Here is an 18,878-nt window from a genome sequence, read left to right as displayed (position 1 = left end):
GGATGCCTGTTACTGCTCCTTGGAGATGTTTGTTAGACCTGTGGCAAGGACAGAAAGGTCTGTCCCCAAACCACTGGCTTATAGAGGAGCAGCAAAACGAGAGTGTAAAGGAATGGGAGGGTGTGAGAACTAAAGTGGAACAAAGCCGTGTCAGCAAGAAAAAGACACTCTCCAATTAAATAGTAATGTAAACAGTAAAAGCTCCAAAACAATAAGCACTTCTACCCATCTAGTCTACACCAACCACAGCACCCTCCAAGTCCTTCCCTTCTATGTCCACACCCAAATTCATCCTAAATGTTTCAATTGTATCCCACTCAACCACTGTTCTTGCAGCTTATTACATTTAAATGTAGAGCACCAGGAAAAATTACCTTTTAAAAATCTTGTCTTTTGGTCTAGTTTTGAACTTACCAACCCTGGAGAAAAGACTGACTCTCCACTATATCCATACCCTTCATGATTTTATAAATTGAGGTCACCTCTCATTCTCCTTTACTCCAGAAAATAAAGTTCTAGCCTGGCTGACCTCTCAGTCAAAGTACAGCACAGAAACAGGTCCTGTGGCCCATCTAGTCAATGGTAAATCAATTTAAGCTGCCTTACTCCCATTGACATAGCCATCCATATTCATATCCCTAACCCATGACCTCCAGTGGCCACTTGCATTTGCCCTAACTATACCCCTCAATTTTGTATACAGTACCTCTATCAAATCTTCTCAATCTTTGACATGCTAAACACAATCCTAACTTATTCAATCTTGTTTACATTTTTCCTGTATTGTGCGACCTCAACTGCACACAATACACCAAATTAGGCCTCACCAACATTTTATACAACTTGAACATAACATCCCATCTTCTGTACTCAATACATTGAGTGCCAAAAGCTTTCTTTATGACCCTATCTACTTGTCATTCCACTTTCAATGAATAAAGTACCTGTATTCTCAGGTTCTATCATACCCCTCAGTTCACCTTGCAAGACCTACCTTGGTTGGTGCTACAAAAGTGCAACACTTCACACTTGTCTGCATTAAATTCTGTCTGCCATTTTTTTTTTCAGCTGATGCACATCTCTCTGTAAGCAATGATAGCCTTACTCACTACATTCCCAATAAAAAAATCTTTGTCATCTGCAAAGTTGTTGATCCAGTTAACACATTATCATCCAGATAATTGATATAGATGACAAAGTACCCAGCACTGGTCCCTGCAGCAGACAGGTAGTCATAGGCCTCCAATCAGATAGAGGCAACCCTCTACTACCACTCTCTGGCTTCTCCCACAAAGCCAAAGTCTAACATACACAAAATGCTGGTGGATCACAGCAGGCTAGGCAGCATCTATAGGGAGAAGCCAAAGTCTAATTCAATTTACTACCTCATCCTGAATACTAAGTGTCTGAACCTTTGACCAGCCTCCCATACAGGACCTTGTCAAGTGCTTACTGAAGTTCATATAGACATTCACTGCCTTGCCTTCATCCACTTTCCTACTAACTTCCTCAAAAGACTAAACTAGTAACTCACACACACACACACAATGCTGGAGGAACTCAGCAGTCCAGGCAGAATCTGTGGGGGGGGGGGGGGGGGGAAGTACAGTCAACTTTGGGCCAAAACCATTACGTAGTAAGATTGGTTAGACATGACCCATCACACAAAAGCCATGGTGACTATCCTTTATTGGTTCATGGCTATACGAATACTTGTATATTCAATCCTTTCGACTACTTTACAATAATTGCCTGTTTTTTTTAGTCTTTCTTACACCACTTAACAGTATTAGCTGTTACCTCACTTATCGCTAAGGACAATTTATCCACCCTAATTTGCCTCGACAGCAATCATCCCCCTCCTCTAATCTGTTTATAGTCCATGACCTTGCTGCAGCTTTACCTCACTTCTAGACTGTGTCCATTTCCTGAGTAAATAGATGCAAAAATAAAATTTAAGATCTCTTAGCTCCATGCATAATTACCATTGTGATCTTCCAGAGGACCAGCTTTGTCCCTTGCAATCCTTTTGCTCTCAACACATCTGTATAATCCCTCTTCTATTTCACCTTCTCTGCTAAGACAACCTCATGCCTTTTAGTCCTGATTTCTTAAGTGTTCTCTTGCATTTCTTGTCCCCCATAATCCCCACTTTATTTGTTCCCTCCTGTCCATACCTGCTGTGCACCTCTTTCTCTTGAAAACTAAGGCTCCCTACATTTGTTATCTTTACCTTTTTAATCTGACAGGCACATACAAGATTTGTACTCTCAATTTAATTTTTGAAGCCCTCCTCTTTTCAAGTATACCTTTGCCAGAAAACAGCCTGTCCCAATTCCCACTTGCCAGATCTTCTGATACCATCAAAATTGGCCTTTCTCGAATTTAGAATCTCGCATGCCCTGCCTCATTCCCTAATAGCAAATCCATTATCATATGCTCTCATTGGGTCTTCTATGTACTAATGAAGGAAGCTTTGCTTATTAATGAACTCTATCCTGTCTAGTCCTTTAATAGTATTGGATTCCCAATCAATATGTGGGAAGTTTAAATCACTTACTGTAACAAATTCTCTTCGGCTGACAATCGATTTGCTATGATGACTGAGGTCTGGGTAAGGTTGCATGGAAGACCTGCCTATGCTGCAAGTCTCCCTTCTCCATGCCACCAATGTTGTTCAAGGGAAGGACAGTAGGACCCGTACAGCTTGGCACCGGTGTTGTTGCAGAGCAATGTGTGTTTAAGTGCTTTGCTCAAGGACACAACATGCTGCCTCAGCTAAGGCTCGAACTAGCGACCCTTAGATCACTAGACCAATGCCTTAACCACTTACAAACAAATGTTACTTTCAACAGTCTGCGATCTCTTTGCAAGTTTATTGCTCTATTTCCCTCTGACTGCTGAGTGGTCTGCATTATAGCTCCATTAATGTGGTCATACCTTTCTTATTTCTCAGTTCCACCCGTAACTCCTCATTAGTGGTATTCTCCAGTCTGCCGTGATAGAGCACTGCTGTGCCATTTCCCCCTTCTAATTCCTCCCACTGTCACATCTAAAACTGAACCCCCCAAATATTGAGCAGCCAATTCTGCCCTTCTTGCAAACAAGTCTCATTAATGGCTAGAATGTCATAAATCCAGGTGTTGATCCATGCCCTGAGCTCATCTGCCTTTCCCACGATACTTCTAACATTGAAACATACGCAGCTCAGGATACTAGTCGCACCATGCTCCCTAAAACTCCGGTCCTCTAGTCTAGGAACCGTCTTCATATACATCTGCAATTTCACCAGCTCAAACATGCCTTTCCTATAATGGTGACCAATAGTGTACACAATGCTCTAAGTGTGGCTTCACCAACAACTTGTTTAACTGCAGCATAATGTCCTATTCCTAAACTCGATACCCTGACTGATGAAGGCCACCTTCTTCACCATCCTGTGTATTTGTGAAGCCACTTTTAGTGAACTGTATACTTATACTCCCAGGCTCCTTTGATCCACATGTCAGTACCTTTCCATTCACTGTTGTAAATCATACCCCGGTTTGAATGTCCAAAATAAGTCACCTCATACTTATCCAAGTTGAATTACTATTCCTTAGCCTATCGCCCTAACTGATCAGGATCTCCTTGGGAGACAGTGATAATATGATAGAATTCATCCAGCAGTTTGAGAAGAAGATAAAAGTCAGATGTAACATGCAGGATAGACCGAGTCAGAGGATGTTGCTTACTTGAATTTTCAGGCGGCCTTTGACAAGGTGTCACAGGAGGCTGCTTAACAAGATAAAAGCCCATGGTATTAAAGATATTAGCATAGATAAGACAATTGGCTGACTAGCAGGAGGCAAAGACTGGGAATAAAGGGGGGCTTTTCTGGTTGGCTACTGGTGACTATTTATGTTTCACAGGGGTCAGTGTCTTGACTGCTTTTCACATTATATGTTAATGATTTGGATGATAGAATTGATGGCTTTGTAGCCAAGTTTGCTGGTGATACCAAGATAAGTGGAGGGGCAAGTAGCGTTGAGGAAGCAGGGAGTCAGCAAGACTTAGATTGGGAGAATGGGCAAAGTGGCAGATGGAATAAAGACAAAGACTTTTATAAACAGGGAGAAAATCCCTGGGCTGAATGGCATAATTCTGCTCCTATGTCTTATGCTCTTTAATATGTTTCAATTCTGTAACTACTTCCATCCATGTACCATGTACATGATCTATGATTTTCCCTGGGGTACAGGAAACACAAAGTAACTTTAAACAAATGATATACATGTTACATTTATGTGTTTAACTGTAGAGTTTGTGTTAGTCCTGACAGCAATCCAATCTTTCCGAGTAATTTCACACAGAGTCACAGCAAATCCGGGTAGTTGGAGACTGCGGGTGGCAGCTGCATCCCAGAATAAGGGTATGGTAGAGGTGTTAAAATGCTCCAGTGTGAGGTCTTTGGCCAACAACCCACTGTTAAATAATCATTTTATAGATGTTTGTCAGGTAAAATAAGACCACTGTGGCCAACATTAACAGAGAGGGCAGAAACAACAGCTACCTGGCAAACAATTATACCCAGACAGCTGGGGAATTTGAAAGAGACCTCCTGTTGTAAAATATTAATAGTAATAATTCATTAGATTAATGGTGTTTCACTGTATCAAAATACATTTGTGTCCAAAAGCAGCTCCCCCCACACCCAGTCTCCCTTCAAAGCTCAGAGACAGCAGTATTATGACAGTATTATGCTGTGGAGTTCACCCAATCAAAAAAGTGAAACATTGCTAGTGTTACTGTGTCAGTATGTCAATGACTGTGTGCGTGTATTTATGCAGTCTTGTCAGTATCTATGTCAGTGTGTATAAATTTGTCAGTGCATGTGTTGGGGGAAGGGACAGGGATGAATTATATTTACAGGTGCATGGTAAAAAAAGTTAAACAAGTTATCCTCCCAGTGCAGAATAAAGTCCAAATTAACTCCTAGTATTCAAGTGGCATTGAGTTTGAACCTGATTAAACTGTCATTGGTTACAACTACATTGATTTGAAGTAATGCAATAAAACTGCCTCAGCAGGTACACAGGTCCTACCCATCATACGCTGGTATCACTGCCCGAACCAGTAGCATTACAAGCCCACTGACTACACACTCCCACAAGCCCAGCTGCACAACAGCCTCAACTCCAGTCAAACATTAACGTTACTCAGCAAATTCACACTTGATTTAAATCCTACAAAAATTAGTTTGCTTTAATATAGAATTGTTCACATCATTGGGAAGGCGCAGTTTTGACTGCCTCCCACTTTCCAACATGTGCACTGTTGCACTCTCACTAAACAAAAATCACCAGGCTTGACCTGGATACTGTACATTCTTAATGTCAAGGCACTCGTTTAAACAGCTCAAAAAGATAAACCATTAGACTACAAGACCCAAGAGCAAAATTAGGCTGTTCAGCCCATCGAGTATACTCCAAGGCTGATTTATTTCCCCCTCAACCACATTCTCCTGCTGTGTCCTCGTAACCTTTGATGCTCTTTCTGCTTTACATATTTGGGCTTTACATAGTGATTTGGGCTTCCACAGCTGTCTGTGGCAATGATTCATCATCCTCTAAAGAAATTCCTCCACATCTCTGTTCTAAAGGGGCGTCCTTTTATTCTGAGTCTATGCCCTGCTTCTAGATTTCACCCACTATTGGAAACATCCTCTCACTATCCAACTTTCAAAATTTGATAGATTTAATGAGATTCCCAGTTATTCTAAACTCCGAGTACAAGCCCAGAGCTAAACGCTCCTCGTATGTCAACCCTTTGCTGTAGCTGTGTGCTTCGATCACCACATGGATACTGACTAATTACTTCTTGAACAGATAGATTCTCTCCAATGCCAGCACATCTTTAGCAGCCCAAAGCTGCTCTTAATGTTGCAAGTACAGACTTACAAAACCTCAGCATTACAACCTTGTTTTTATATACTAGTCCTCTCAAAATTAATGCTATCATTGCATTTGCTTTCTTTACCACTAATTTAACCTGCAAATTAACCTTCTGGGAACCCTGCAAGAGGACTCCCAAGTCCCTTTGCATTTATCCTGTTTAAAATAATCGTCTACACTTTTATTCCTTCTACCAAAGTGCACGATCACACACCATGTTCAATCCGCTACTTCTTTGCCCGTTCTCCTAACATGTCTAGGTCCTTCTGCAGATTCCCTGATTTCTCAACTCTCCACCTATCTTCGTATTATCCACGTACTTGGCCACAAAGGCATCAATTTCAACATCCAAATCACTGATATAAAACATGAAAAGAAGCAGTCCTAACTCCAACCTAGTCGCGGGCAGAAATCAGCACCTCCTCATCTCTGTAACCAGGTATGGAGCTAAAATCAAAAGGCACATGCCAAAACTGATGTTCAAGGTCTATCCATGGTACACAATGCCCATCTCTCACTGCCCTTAACTCACCAGTCAAAGAATCAGTAAGCCATAGGCCATCTGGCTACCAAAGTGACCCCACTGCAATGGTAATCATATCCCATCCCAACTCTGGGAACTGAGGGCAACTAGCAGAGAACCAGAATTAATGACATTATGAACTCATTGTTCATTGTTGGCACTTTTGACAGTGGTTTCTTCTTGGTATTTTGAATTGAAGCTTAGAATTAAGACTCATTAAATGACTTTGGAAAGAAAATTATGCTAATATCCTCATGTTCCCCATGGTAGGTTTTCTGTACACCTGCAAGAAATATAAAGACTCCAGGATATCATGTCCACAGCAGGTCCTGCAACTGTCAATTACAATGAAGAGCCACACACAATCAACAGGATACTACTCCTGTGGCCAGGAGCTCCGAGGAACACTCTCCACCTTCATGGGCCATAATGAGAGATCAGAGATCAGAATGAATAATGCACCCAGTGTGGCACAGTACACATTTTTAATACTAAAGCAAACAACTGGAAGGTGAATCAGTCACTACACTATTCTGTTACTGAGAGGAGATGGTGTGCCCCAGGCGCAATAAGACCAGGAAACTACACTGTTTCTGGACATGCTTTACATCCAAAGCATGAAAGAGAAATTGTGAAACAAGGATTTAAGTCTAGAAAGATGAGTGGTGGGAAATCAAATTCAGAGAAGCAGAAACAATATTCAAACTGATTGTTAAACTAGAGACCTCTTGTAATATTCCAGCTGCTTTCCTTCTCACCCCTCACACCTATTTCAGGAAATCTTGTGTTGTTTACAACCAAACATCTATTAAAAATATCAACTGCCCACTCTGCATTTAACCATATAGCTTACAGCTTTGGAACTTACAAGACACTGATACAATTGGAAGATTGGTGGTTTCTTCCTGATCTCCACTGAGCCACAAGCAAAGGAAAACTGCTTCTCTCTCCCTGACACTCCATCTATAAAGTAATCACCAAACCCATGCTCTGAAGTCACTTTTTCCCCCTCACCATTTGATATTATTTTTGAATAGAGTCTCACAGAGCACTCCGGGTTTAGTAGGCAGAGACACTGAACACCACAATGTAACAGGCTTAGTGGTTATTTATGGGTAAGGAAATTCAATCAAGCAAAACTAAGTCTTCTACTTGCACTGTGGAAGATGAACACTACCCAGGTGAAAACTCAGTGAGGTTATATGAAAATGTTCCACTAATTACACCTGAGGTAGTTTTGTGACCTTGAGAAACCTTTGCTAACCCTGCTCCAATTCCTGCGTTTACACTACTCTGCACACCCTCCCCCCAACCATGCTGGGTCACTCACTCATGGCTGTGCTCGATCCACTGGACTATCCCGTAATGGAACACTAACATCCACATCCTCAGCTTTGTTCACTGGATAGACCTCAACCCCAGGATAAAAAAAAGCATGAAGTCCAGTCAAGACCCAATTTGGTCACTGGTCTCTAGATCTAATGGTGTAAACAAGAAATAAGTCCTACTATTGCCTCTTGCCCTTGGGGCCAAAAGAAAAGAACAGCAACACTCAGGCACTGGGCTCTTCAAAGAAATGCACCAAACATAGGACCAGACCAAGAACAAACCAGATAGTCCCATTATTTGCTTATGCCAACTTGGCAAATACACTTGCCAAGGGGAGGTCAGCAAAGTATGCAATATTATATACACATTTCAAAAATTGACTACAGTTCTGTAGCTAATAACTGCAGGCACAGAAGATCAAATATGCATGGAGCTTTCTGTTTACTGACAATTGGAGCTATAATCGTGCATATTATAAAAAATAAAGATTAAAAGTATCTGAAAACTATGTTCTATGGAGAAACCAGTATGTGGATAGCTACAACAGGGGCTGTACACTAATAATCACTGAAACTGGATTATAATGATAAAAATTAAACAATGCATTCGATGTTTTGCAGGTGTTGTTGTCAAACCACAAATTCAAATAAATACATATTTTAGGCCATCAAAAATCTCATACTGTCTGTACAGTCAGGGCAATGGGTTGAGGACTTGATCTGAACGGTGTAAAATATAATACAGTTCTTGTCTGCATGGGCTTGCAGATGAGGCTATTTAACAAGAGGCCGGGTTTTGTCGTCATCACTGCACTGATGTGCTTTGTACTTCTTCACCTCTGCCATGTATTTTGCCCACGCATCTCCTCCACGTGCCTCAGCCTGGGAAGGGAAGGGAAAGAAACAGGCAGACTAAACATCAACATTGCACAAAGCTAGATACCAAACAGTAGGGAGGCAGGTGAAGGGATAACCTTTGAGCATAACAGACAAGAATTCAACATCCAAATCTCGCGCCAACTCCAACAGAAAAACATTGGCAATTTAAAAACAATTCTTCTTTTATTGAGGCACTGATTTTTGCAGTCATGGTTCCACATGGCATGGTTTCAACACCTCATTCAGGAGGGCAGTCTTGTGCCTACTCTGAGTATACACAGAGCAGTTGAAGTGCCTATGCCCTGGGATGGTTGCAAACTCAAGTACAAAAACAGGCAAAAATCCAAAGCCTGTACCAGTTCAAAAACACAACAATTCCTTTGGTTTTTAAAATTGTTAAGGTTTTAATCACAAATGAACAAAAGCTTTAATCTGAGCACTACATTTTAGGAAGTTAAGACTTTAAATTTAAATGTCAAAGGGAATGTTAATAGGAAGACTTTTACATGGAGACTTATTTTTCCCCACAGCATAGCCAAGAGATTTGACAGAGGTAGTCAAAATTGTAAATTAATTGGTTCCAGAGATTTCAGCTAATTAGCAAATCTCTAGAATCACATATAGCAAAATAATGCCATTTGCACCATTTTGTCCCTAAAATGTCCATTGTATTCCCACTACTCAGCACCCAGCCCTAGCCCTGTACATGAGAGCATTTTGAGTAAATCTTCAAATACTTTATAAATACAGTAGCTGCTCCCTCCACCTGCCTTTCAGAATAGTATGCTCCAGATACCCACTTCCCTCACAATGGAAAATTCCCATTTTCCCTCTGAACTTCCTATCGATTATCCAAAATTACTTTGTCGCCAGGGGTGATATGAAGCAATTTTTTTCCTTAAGTATACATAAGTTATTGTAAACAGGACTGTTCTGCCTTAAAAGCTGTTAGAAGCTGAAAAGAAAATTGGTTAAAAATTTGAAAGAAATCACTGTGACAGAGCAGGAAAGTGGGATAAGTTTGTAGAACTATTAAAAAGCTGGTACAGGCACAATAAAAAGACTGGGCCCCTGCACTCTATCTTTCTATGAAATAAAATAACTTAAGTCAGTAGATATTTTGTCAAAAGCACAATTAATTACTTTATAAAAGCTTCAGATTCTTACCTCCTCATCAGCCTTGTGTTTCTTGGCTACCATTCCCGTCTTGAGGGCTAGCTTTGCCCCACCTCGCCGCTTTCCCACCTGGTGTAAGGGACAGAAGACTGCAACCATTACACGAGCGCTTGGAGCTGCAATGTCAATGCTGCCCACAATGTAATTAAACAGGACTCCTGAAATTAGACCTCATTCCACACAGAATGCATCTCCCACGACAACGTCTCAACGCACTTCTAACATACAGTATACAAGCTACTGTGAGCGGAGGTAGGCCATTCTTTACACTCCCCTATAAAGCAAAAGTAACAGTGCAGGTGTTACCATTTTAAAGACCACCAACAGCTCTTTAAATGTTCAATGGTAAATCAGCCAGACATGTAACATGAATATTTGTAATTCCATCAATGTTTGTAAGTTTTCCTTAAAAGTTATAATTTGAATTTGATCTTTCTTGCAAAAGTTAAAACAGATTTGTGGAACCAGCCTGTTAAATAAGCAATGCTTCAATCAAATGGCTTGGACCCTGCTCCCCCTTTCTTAAAATGTTAACCCCAACTTCATGTTTGCAAGTTAAGAAAGTGCTTTAAACAGCAAATAACTTGTTTCAGCACAAATGAATCCTTGAAAATGTTTGTTTTTTCTGGTCTTTGCTACTACTTTGATTTGCTAATATTGTTATAGCTTGTTATAATTTCTGAACGACCACCTGATTTAAAAACACAAATTAAAACTGAAATGAGAATATGCACATTCCAAGACGTCAGCCTCCAGTTTACTCTCTAGCCAGCTTTTTAAGATGTCTACAGTAACACAGTAGTTAGCGAGAGATTATTACAACTCAGCGCGGAGTTCGGAGTACAATTCCAACATCATCTGTAAGGAGCCTGTATGTCCTCCCCATGGAATGCATGGGAATTCTCCAGGTGCTCCAGTTTCCTCCCATGATCCAAAGGCATAATAGTTAGAATGTTAATCGGTCATTGTAAATTTCCAGTGATTAGGCTAGGGTTAAATCAAGTTGTTGGGAGGCACGGCTTGAAGGGCTTATTCCGTGCAGTATCTCTAAATAAAATAAATAGAATAACAAACCTGCAAAGAGTGTATAAATTGAACAATTTTATCCTATGGAACAATCAAGTGACTGCTTACCCAGTGCTAATATTGGTACTTGTAGGTGTTTTCAGTATTTATTTTGCTTATTAAAAATATAATCGGAATGTTTCAAAGGATTTATCATTTGTTTTCCACATTTCCTTCCAGGGAGTGGTTTTAGAAGTTCTGGTTAAAAAAAAAATACTTTAAGCCAGAGAGATGTGAAAATCTACACATGAATATAAACAAGCATTACAACTGGAAAATTGATTTAGCTAATCAGCTACAAAACCAGTGGCTGGTATGATCACATCCTCATATTGACCAATCATGGGCTCAAAATATAGGCCACAGAAAACAAAGGAAAACACAGGAGTTTCAATTCTGTACAAGGCACCCCCCCCCCCACCCCCATAGCTTTTAAATTTCCAGAACTAATGGGCCAGCATCCACACAACTAATTATTTAAAATCAATGCCAAGTAGATTCTATTCAATATATTTGTTAAGATTTTTTTCTAAACTTCTGTTGAAGAGGCACAAGTCTATGCTATAAATCAATATGAACAGTCATTTTCAAATATTTTTCATATTTTCAATTAGCATCTGTGATGATTACTTTAACTGACTCTTTTGCTTCCCATCTAGCAGAAAAAAAGTGCTAAATTTGTGGCATAACAGATAAAAATTAAGTGAGCAGTGCACTTATAGACAAAATACAATATAGTCATTGGTTCAACATTACATACAATAAATGATATTTTCCCACAATTTTTTCATGCCCCATTAATACTTGTGAAATCTGTGTACCGTAAATAAATACATTTGAACATGGGACTCTAACCGGGCTGCATTCATACCATTGGTTGCAATGTTTTAAGAGCAAATCACCCAGCTGCACTAAATTTGTATTAAAGAAAATTAATAGCTACTACTGAAACCAACACCCTCAAAGGGTAACCATAATACAGGTATTTAAAACAGTATGCAAACCATACGTGATAACAGTATGTAGCTTTTGATAGATACTTTAGTCTACGTAACACAATGGATATTTGTACCCCATCCAAATTGTATAACACTTAATTTATTTTAGCCTTATTCTCAGAAGTCTAATCATTAAATGAAATTTTGACACTAATCTGGACAATGATTTGTTATTATTCTGGTGTGCTCTAGGCAGTGGCTTATGATGTTAAATCACATCACTTGGCTTACTTAACCTAACAGCCGAAGAACTTCAATGTTCATATCAGAGCACAATACAATTCTTTTGAAGCTGTAAAGCAAAGTTTTACGGGACTGTACACTTAAAATACTCTATTTCCATTGTTCTGATCTAGATCAACATTAATCTCCCAGTTTGGAATGTTTATTTTCCTGGATAGGTGATTTGGCTTCTAGGGTAGGCTTTAGTAAGTGGAACAGCATGTAGAAGCCACACAGCCTTGAAACAGCATGCAATGTAAAAATACCCAAAAATGGTATGGTTATTCAAACTGAAGATAATTATATACAGACAACCCAAAAAGTTGCTTAGTGTGAAGAATCAACCAAAGGCTTAACTGAAGCAGGAATTCCTGGAGATACACTGCAACAGCAGCAGCCTGGACACTGTTCCATTCAAAGTAACCATTGGGAAGAATACTTTGCCCGAAGTTTACATTTTTAATGAAATAACATTAGACCAACAACCAGTTGACTAAATGCTCTGAAAAGGAAGGTCACATCTAAACACCAACATCCTCAAACACCTAAAACTATCACTTTTCTACAGCAGAGGTAAATTTGGAGGTATAAATTTATACTTTGGAGAAGTATAAATACTTCTATTTATACCATGGGACATTAGTAGTTACAACAATACACTTAATACAAAAATGATAATATTTTTGGCAGAGTGATAGCACAGGACCTTTGGTCCATAATGTTGTGCCAAACCGATTAAGTGAGTAATCAAATGGCCAATTAAACATTCCCTGCACCTAGACAATGTCTATATCCATTGATGTACTATCTAAACCATAAAAGATACCGAATAGTCATAGTAGAAACTAAAAATTTAGGTTTGTAAGTGAGATACTCCATGTCTATGATCAGTTTTGTTGAGGCCATATTTCTAGGTTCCAACCTAACAACCATTTCACTCAAAGTATTAAAGAGCCACCACACACAGTACTTGATAGTTCTTTTTGAGTAATTAACATACAAATGCTCACACATTATGTACATCAGAAAGGCAAGTCCTTCAAGGCAAAATTTAACACTAAGTAAAAGTTATACTCCTCATAGTGAGCAACAGCCTCCTCATTGAGTCTTACAATATTTCTCAAATGCAAATCAGTGATATGGGATTCAGATAATCATGTACATAAATTACTACATGCAAATGAATATAAAGGAAGGTACAGATAGGTGCAACAAGTTAACCAAGGGGATGAAGACCTTCAACAGCACTGAAACACAAATTTAAGTGTTAGGTTTCATTTGTATAATAGATTCTTTTGTACATAGATTCATTTGACTGACACCTTCTGGAAAACTGCACTCAGCTATAGGCATCACACTGCAGATGAGGTAAAGGCATTTGGAGAGTACTGATGATTCAGCAGAATGACACTGGGCTTGTGTATAAAGTTGACCTGTATTCCCTTAAGGTTAGAAAGTTAATGAATAATCTAGTTAAGGACTTTAAAATCACATACAGTGGATTACAGTTAATTGGTCAAATGGTTGACTGGGGGGTAAACTCTTAAAGAACAGAAACTGAGAAAATTGCTAAGATTCCCTTCATTTATTTGGACACTATGCAACAATTGGGGCAGGAGACGTTGCCGATTAGTTTCTAACTTGTGTCAGTAGCATGCACACGTGGCCATTAAACACTACACTGTGCTTAGAGCTAACAGGTTTTAAATAGTGTCAGTTTTAAGTGTTTGTGTTCAAAAAGCAGTGATTTTTGTCACTAATAGTTGGTGAGAAATAAGCAGCAAGACAATTCAGAACTGTTTTGCTCACTGCAATTTTAAGCATTCAGGCATAGAGATGCCAGACACAACTAGGATCAAAAATGAAGCAATTACACTGCTTCAACAAGAACCATAAAGAATTTGAGAGTATCAATAATGATCTTGAATGTTAGAATGAAAATGAAGATGTGGAGGATGCAATCTTCGAAAGGATTGTATAAAGGTAGTCCATTATCTACATTACGTGTCTAGCTGATTTTGTTCATTTATAGTCAATCAAAACAGCAGTGTGCACTGGATTAATTCCTCTGTTGATGACTATAAGGAACTAATAGTTTTATATAGTACTGCAGTAATATTATTAGTGTTCTGCTTTTCAATTAAATACATTGTTACTCAGTTCAACGATAGTTTGTCTTTCAAATACTTTTTTAACTACTTCCATAAAACTTATGCTAATTGGAGCAGCCAGTTAATTAGGCAAAAACATACCAGCCCTTATGTGTCCTAATTAACTAGAATCCACTGTATATCAAACTTGATAGTCAGAAAAACTAGTTCCTCTGGTGGCAAAATTCAAGATAACTGGGTATAATTAGGTCTAGGCCGGGGGTCGGCAACCCGCGGCTCCGGAGCCGCATGTGGCTCTTTTACGTCTGTGCTGCGGCTCCTTGTTGCTTTGGGAAATAATTGGTTGTGGCGACCCTTTTCCTGGCACATCCGAACCGACTCACAATTAGATAGCCTACGGGGGTTTGCGAGCACAGAGCTTTGGAGCCTCTGCGCCATGGGGGGCAGGTTGAGGGAGGCTTAAAAGTGAGGCTGAAGATTTCGAATAAAGTTTTTTCCTTCGACTGCAGTTACCGACTCCGTGTCGTAATTTTAGCGCTGCGTGTAGCACACCGCTACATGGTCAGTATTTAATTAAAATGTATTTTATGTTAGTTTGTTAGTTTTTGAAATGTAAATCTAAATTTGAAGATTATGGTGATCTTGTACAATCTAAATAAGACTTTGTGGCGACCCATTTCCTGACACATCCGAACCGGCTCACAATTAGCCAGCGTTCAGGCTAAGGGAGATAGCCTACGGGGGTTTGTGAGTACGTGTCTTTTGCAGCATCCGCGCCCATGGGGGGCGGGTTGAGGGAGGCTTAAAAGCAAGGCTGTTTAGTTCGAATAAAGCTATCTTTGACTGCAGTTTACTGACTGCGTGTAGCAACCGCTACAACGTGTTTTTATCACTGGCTGTCCAGAGGGGAGGTGCTGAAACGCTTTGTCGCGTGTCTGGAAGAAGTGAAAACTTTCCTGGGCAGCAAAGGGCTCACCTTTCCTGAGCTGGAACAGCCAGAGTGGCTGGAAAAGCTACACTTCATGGTAGACATAACAGCGCACCTGAACACGCTGAACACAGCTCTTCAACGGGGTAAGGACGTACAGCCCTGCACATGTTGGAGGATGTTTTGGCATTCGAGCGCAAGTTGACGTTGCTTGCCAGAGATTTACAGAAAGGCACATTGTCTCACTTCCCCAATTTGAGAGAGTTCAAAAAAGGTCACGACATGATAAATTCGGAGTATTTACATTGGGCAATCATCGCAATGCAAACATCGTTTGGGAAACGCTTCTGTGAGTTCAGAGAGGAAAAAAACACATTATCCTTCCTGGTCACTCCCCTAAGCATCGATCCATCCCTACTGAATACGACTGCATTGTCAGGTGTGAGTCAACCTGAACAAGGATGATAAATATTTTAATTGCCTATTATTTTACGTATATTCATATGCTTTCATTGTTCAGTGAAATAGTCCTTTTATTTTTCAGGTTGACAGCTGGCTGACGTTATTTTTGGTTTGCTGCTGGCGGCAAATTTAAGTTTGGCGTTTTTCATAAATACAAGAAGGACTCAAATAGACGTTGAGTATTTTACTTAAAAGTAACCTTCAACCCAACGTCTTTTTTTCGGAGGTCAACATGTTTTTGTTGCATGCAGAAATGTAATTTCGTTTTCTCTGCAGGAGTTCATCAATTTCATAAATGCAACACATTATAGTTTGTTTATACATAGCATAAAGGCAAAACAAAACGTTGTATGCAGTGTTATTTCATTTTAAATGTCAAACGGGTTTTGCGGCTCCCAGTGTTTTCTTTTCTGTGGGAAACGGGTCCAAGTGGCTCTTTCAGTGGTAAAGGTTGCTGACCCCTGGTCTAGGCTATCAAGAGTGAAATTCAGAAAACAAATCAAATTCTTCAATTTATTCCCTAAACAACTCAAATGATCTCAAAACCATATCTACAAATATGTCAAGTATTTGGGTTAAAGAGTAAGGGTGTCAAGGCATTTGCTTTTTCAAAAAATATAGCAGCTGTAAAACAATAGACAAGAGGTGAACAATTCAGGGCATTAAAAAAAAACTCCTGCATTGAGTCCTCAAGCTCTAAGGGATTACCTCAGTTTAAGACTTAATAGGAAAGAAACATACAGGCCAGCTCACAACTCTTAAGGTTTTCCTTTGTTCTTTTTTTCCATAAAAAAGTTTTTATGCCTATTCTTTTCATTAGGAAACTCTGATTGATTTATCTATTTTCTGACCTTATGTAGGGTGCCACAGCTGTTGCTCTCCATTTTAGGACATCTCAAAACACTTCAGAATTCTTTTGAAAACGCAGTAACCATTGCAATGTAGAGGACACAGAAGCCAATTTGCATACAGCAAGCCCCTCAAACCATAAGTGAGCTAGTTTGATTTAGTAACATTGCCTAAAAGGCAAATGTTAGGAAACCACAAAACTGCAACTATCCTAATAAGTTCACCAACTTCTAAAGTAATGTCTGATCTGAAATATTGATTAGTGCTCTCTCCTGAGATGCCAAATACTCCACTCATTGTCAGTTTTATATCAGACTTACAACCTTTTCACTCGAGTACCTTTATTCCATCATGTATATGTCAACTCTTTGAAACACCCATCCAGCTTTCTTCCCATAGCTCTTCAAACTTCACAATTATATAAAACCATAAAATACTGGAAACACTATAGACAAGAGAGACGGGTAGGTGCAGATGGATCTAGATAAAGTTTGCAACATTCCTCCTCACCCAATTCCATCTGCCTAGCACCTGCTGCTCATCTGGTTCTACTCACCAGCCTCTGTTCCACCCCTCATTTTTATAACTCTTGCTACTTTCCTTCAACATTCTCAGTCCTGTTGTTGGAGCTCCACTTAAAATAGTGACTATTCATTTGCCCACAGATACTGTCTGACCTATTGAGTTCTCCAGTTGCTTAATTTTTGTTTCAGCTTCCGGCATCTGCAGTCTTGTGTCTCCTTCAGGACTCAGTATCCAATTCAGTACCACTGTCTCCCTGACTGCTCTATCTATATCCTTCATAATTTTGAACAGGGGACTATTAAATGTCCCCTGAACCTTGGCTTAAAAACAACTGCACAACTCTTCTGTCTAATTGATAAAACCAACCTTTACCATTTTGGTACTTGGAATTACAGAACACTTTAGCTAGGGTTTACTTTTATTTTACTTCATGCCATTAATATAATAGAAAATTTTAAAATAATCTGTAATAGATTTCTGATCTAACACATTACATTTCACACTACAAACAATGTCTGATACAAGTATTTCCAGCATTTTGATTAACACGTAGTATTCTTCAAAAACAAATCAACTTGTCCTGTGAGTATCTTGTTTTGTGCTGGTGAAGTCCTAGTATTCTCCATTCACACCACTTTGGTTGATGAAGTATATATTTGCATCTTTTCTAAATCTATTAGGTGGATGTATATAACAGAATCTCAAGGAGCACAAGACTGAAATGCCATTCTGGATTACATATTTCATAACTTCCCAGCTACAGCTGGGAGCTACAACTAACACAATGCCCATCCTTCACTCACTAGGAAGGATGAATCTGGAGCAACAGTCTGCTGGAGGAACTCAGCAGATGAGGCAACATCATTTGGGCGGGCAGGGAGGGGGAGAAAGTAATGGCACATCTATGCTGCTCAGCATGCTGAGCTCCCCCAGCAAAATGAAGACATAAGAGACCACAGATGCAGCGCCTTTGTGGAGTTCCTCCAGCAGGTTGTTGCTCCTCTGTATGTCAGTTCCTGACATTTGTGGCTAAATCCAACACCTTGGTTCATTTATACATCACCATTTTGACAGCGACTGGCTTTAGTGAGAGGGGACCGGCTTTGGATTTACACGTTTGACGACCAACAGCGTGTATCTGTGTGCGGTGGGAGGAGAGGTGGTAGGGGTAAGTTTTCCAGGTTTTTCTGTAAAGGCAGGCGGTGTCTCCTCTGTGACTCCAACACCAAGGAGGTCAACCTGTGGGCACGGTTTATCACTGGTATCTTCACCCCAGCCCCATTCATTACCGAGGCAAATCAGAGCCAAATCTCTCGCTCTTACAATATTCAGTGTGGGTTTCCTGCCGGGATGGCCGTCGCTCCCGGCTTCGGGGCCTCGCTTGCCGCCGTTCTCCGCGTCAGCACCGCTCGCTTCCCGCCTCTGCTTCTCCTCCTCCATCTTCTTGAAAAGCTCCATGAAGCTGCCGTCGTTGGCGAAGGCATTGACGCCGGGGGTGCGGGCTGGGCTGCCCGAAGCTGCTGCCGACCCTCCACCCGGGCTACCGCCCGCTTCCCGCCGCCCAGCACTTCCAGAAGCTTCGCGGCCCCGTCTCCGCTCCGCCATCTTGGCTACCCCGGCCGCTACGTCTGCTGGGAGCCCTGATAGTTGTGAAAGGAACAAATGCTAAATGAACAAAATAACCACTCAGACACTATCTACACGCACAGTTGTGCATTTTACAATGTATGAATCCGGCAGAACCAATTTGTAAAGGGAAAATTTGTCAAAAACTGAACCCGCAAAGGATAATGGGTCGTGAAGCAGTGACGGAATGTATTTTATTATAAAAATACATTTCAGAATACTGATCCAGAAATTTAAAATACTTGACTGTTCA

At 40.2% G+C, this 18,878-nt stretch overlaps 1 protein-coding gene across 1 annotated transcript; it reads right to left on the bottom strand.

The window, feature by feature from the left end:
• Positions 1-8,207: 8,207 nt before the first annotated feature.
• On the bottom strand, positions 8,208-18,628 carry trir (telomerase RNA component interacting RNase). The gene is made up of 3 exons (XM_059991846.1): positions 18,323-18,628; positions 9,831-9,908; positions 8,208-8,666 (listed from the first exon to the last, which is right to left on the bottom strand). The coding sequence occupies exons 1-3, from the start codon at positions 18,602-18,604 to the stop codon at positions 8,559-8,561; spliced, it is 468 nt and encodes a 155-aa protein (XP_059847829.1). The 5' UTR covers positions 18,605-18,628; the 3' UTR covers positions 8,208-8,558.
• Positions 18,629-18,878: the final 250 nt, after the last annotated feature.

The sequence above is a fragment of the Hypanus sabinus genome, chromosome 16 (assembly GCF_030144855.1).
Source record: "Hypanus sabinus isolate sHypSab1 chromosome 16, sHypSab1.hap1, whole genome shotgun sequence".
Classification (NCBI taxonomy): Eukaryota; Metazoa; Chordata; class Chondrichthyes; order Myliobatiformes; family Dasyatidae; genus Hypanus; species Hypanus sabinus.
Note: the sequence above shows the minus strand (reverse complement) of the source record. Positions and strands in the feature narration are given on the sequence as shown.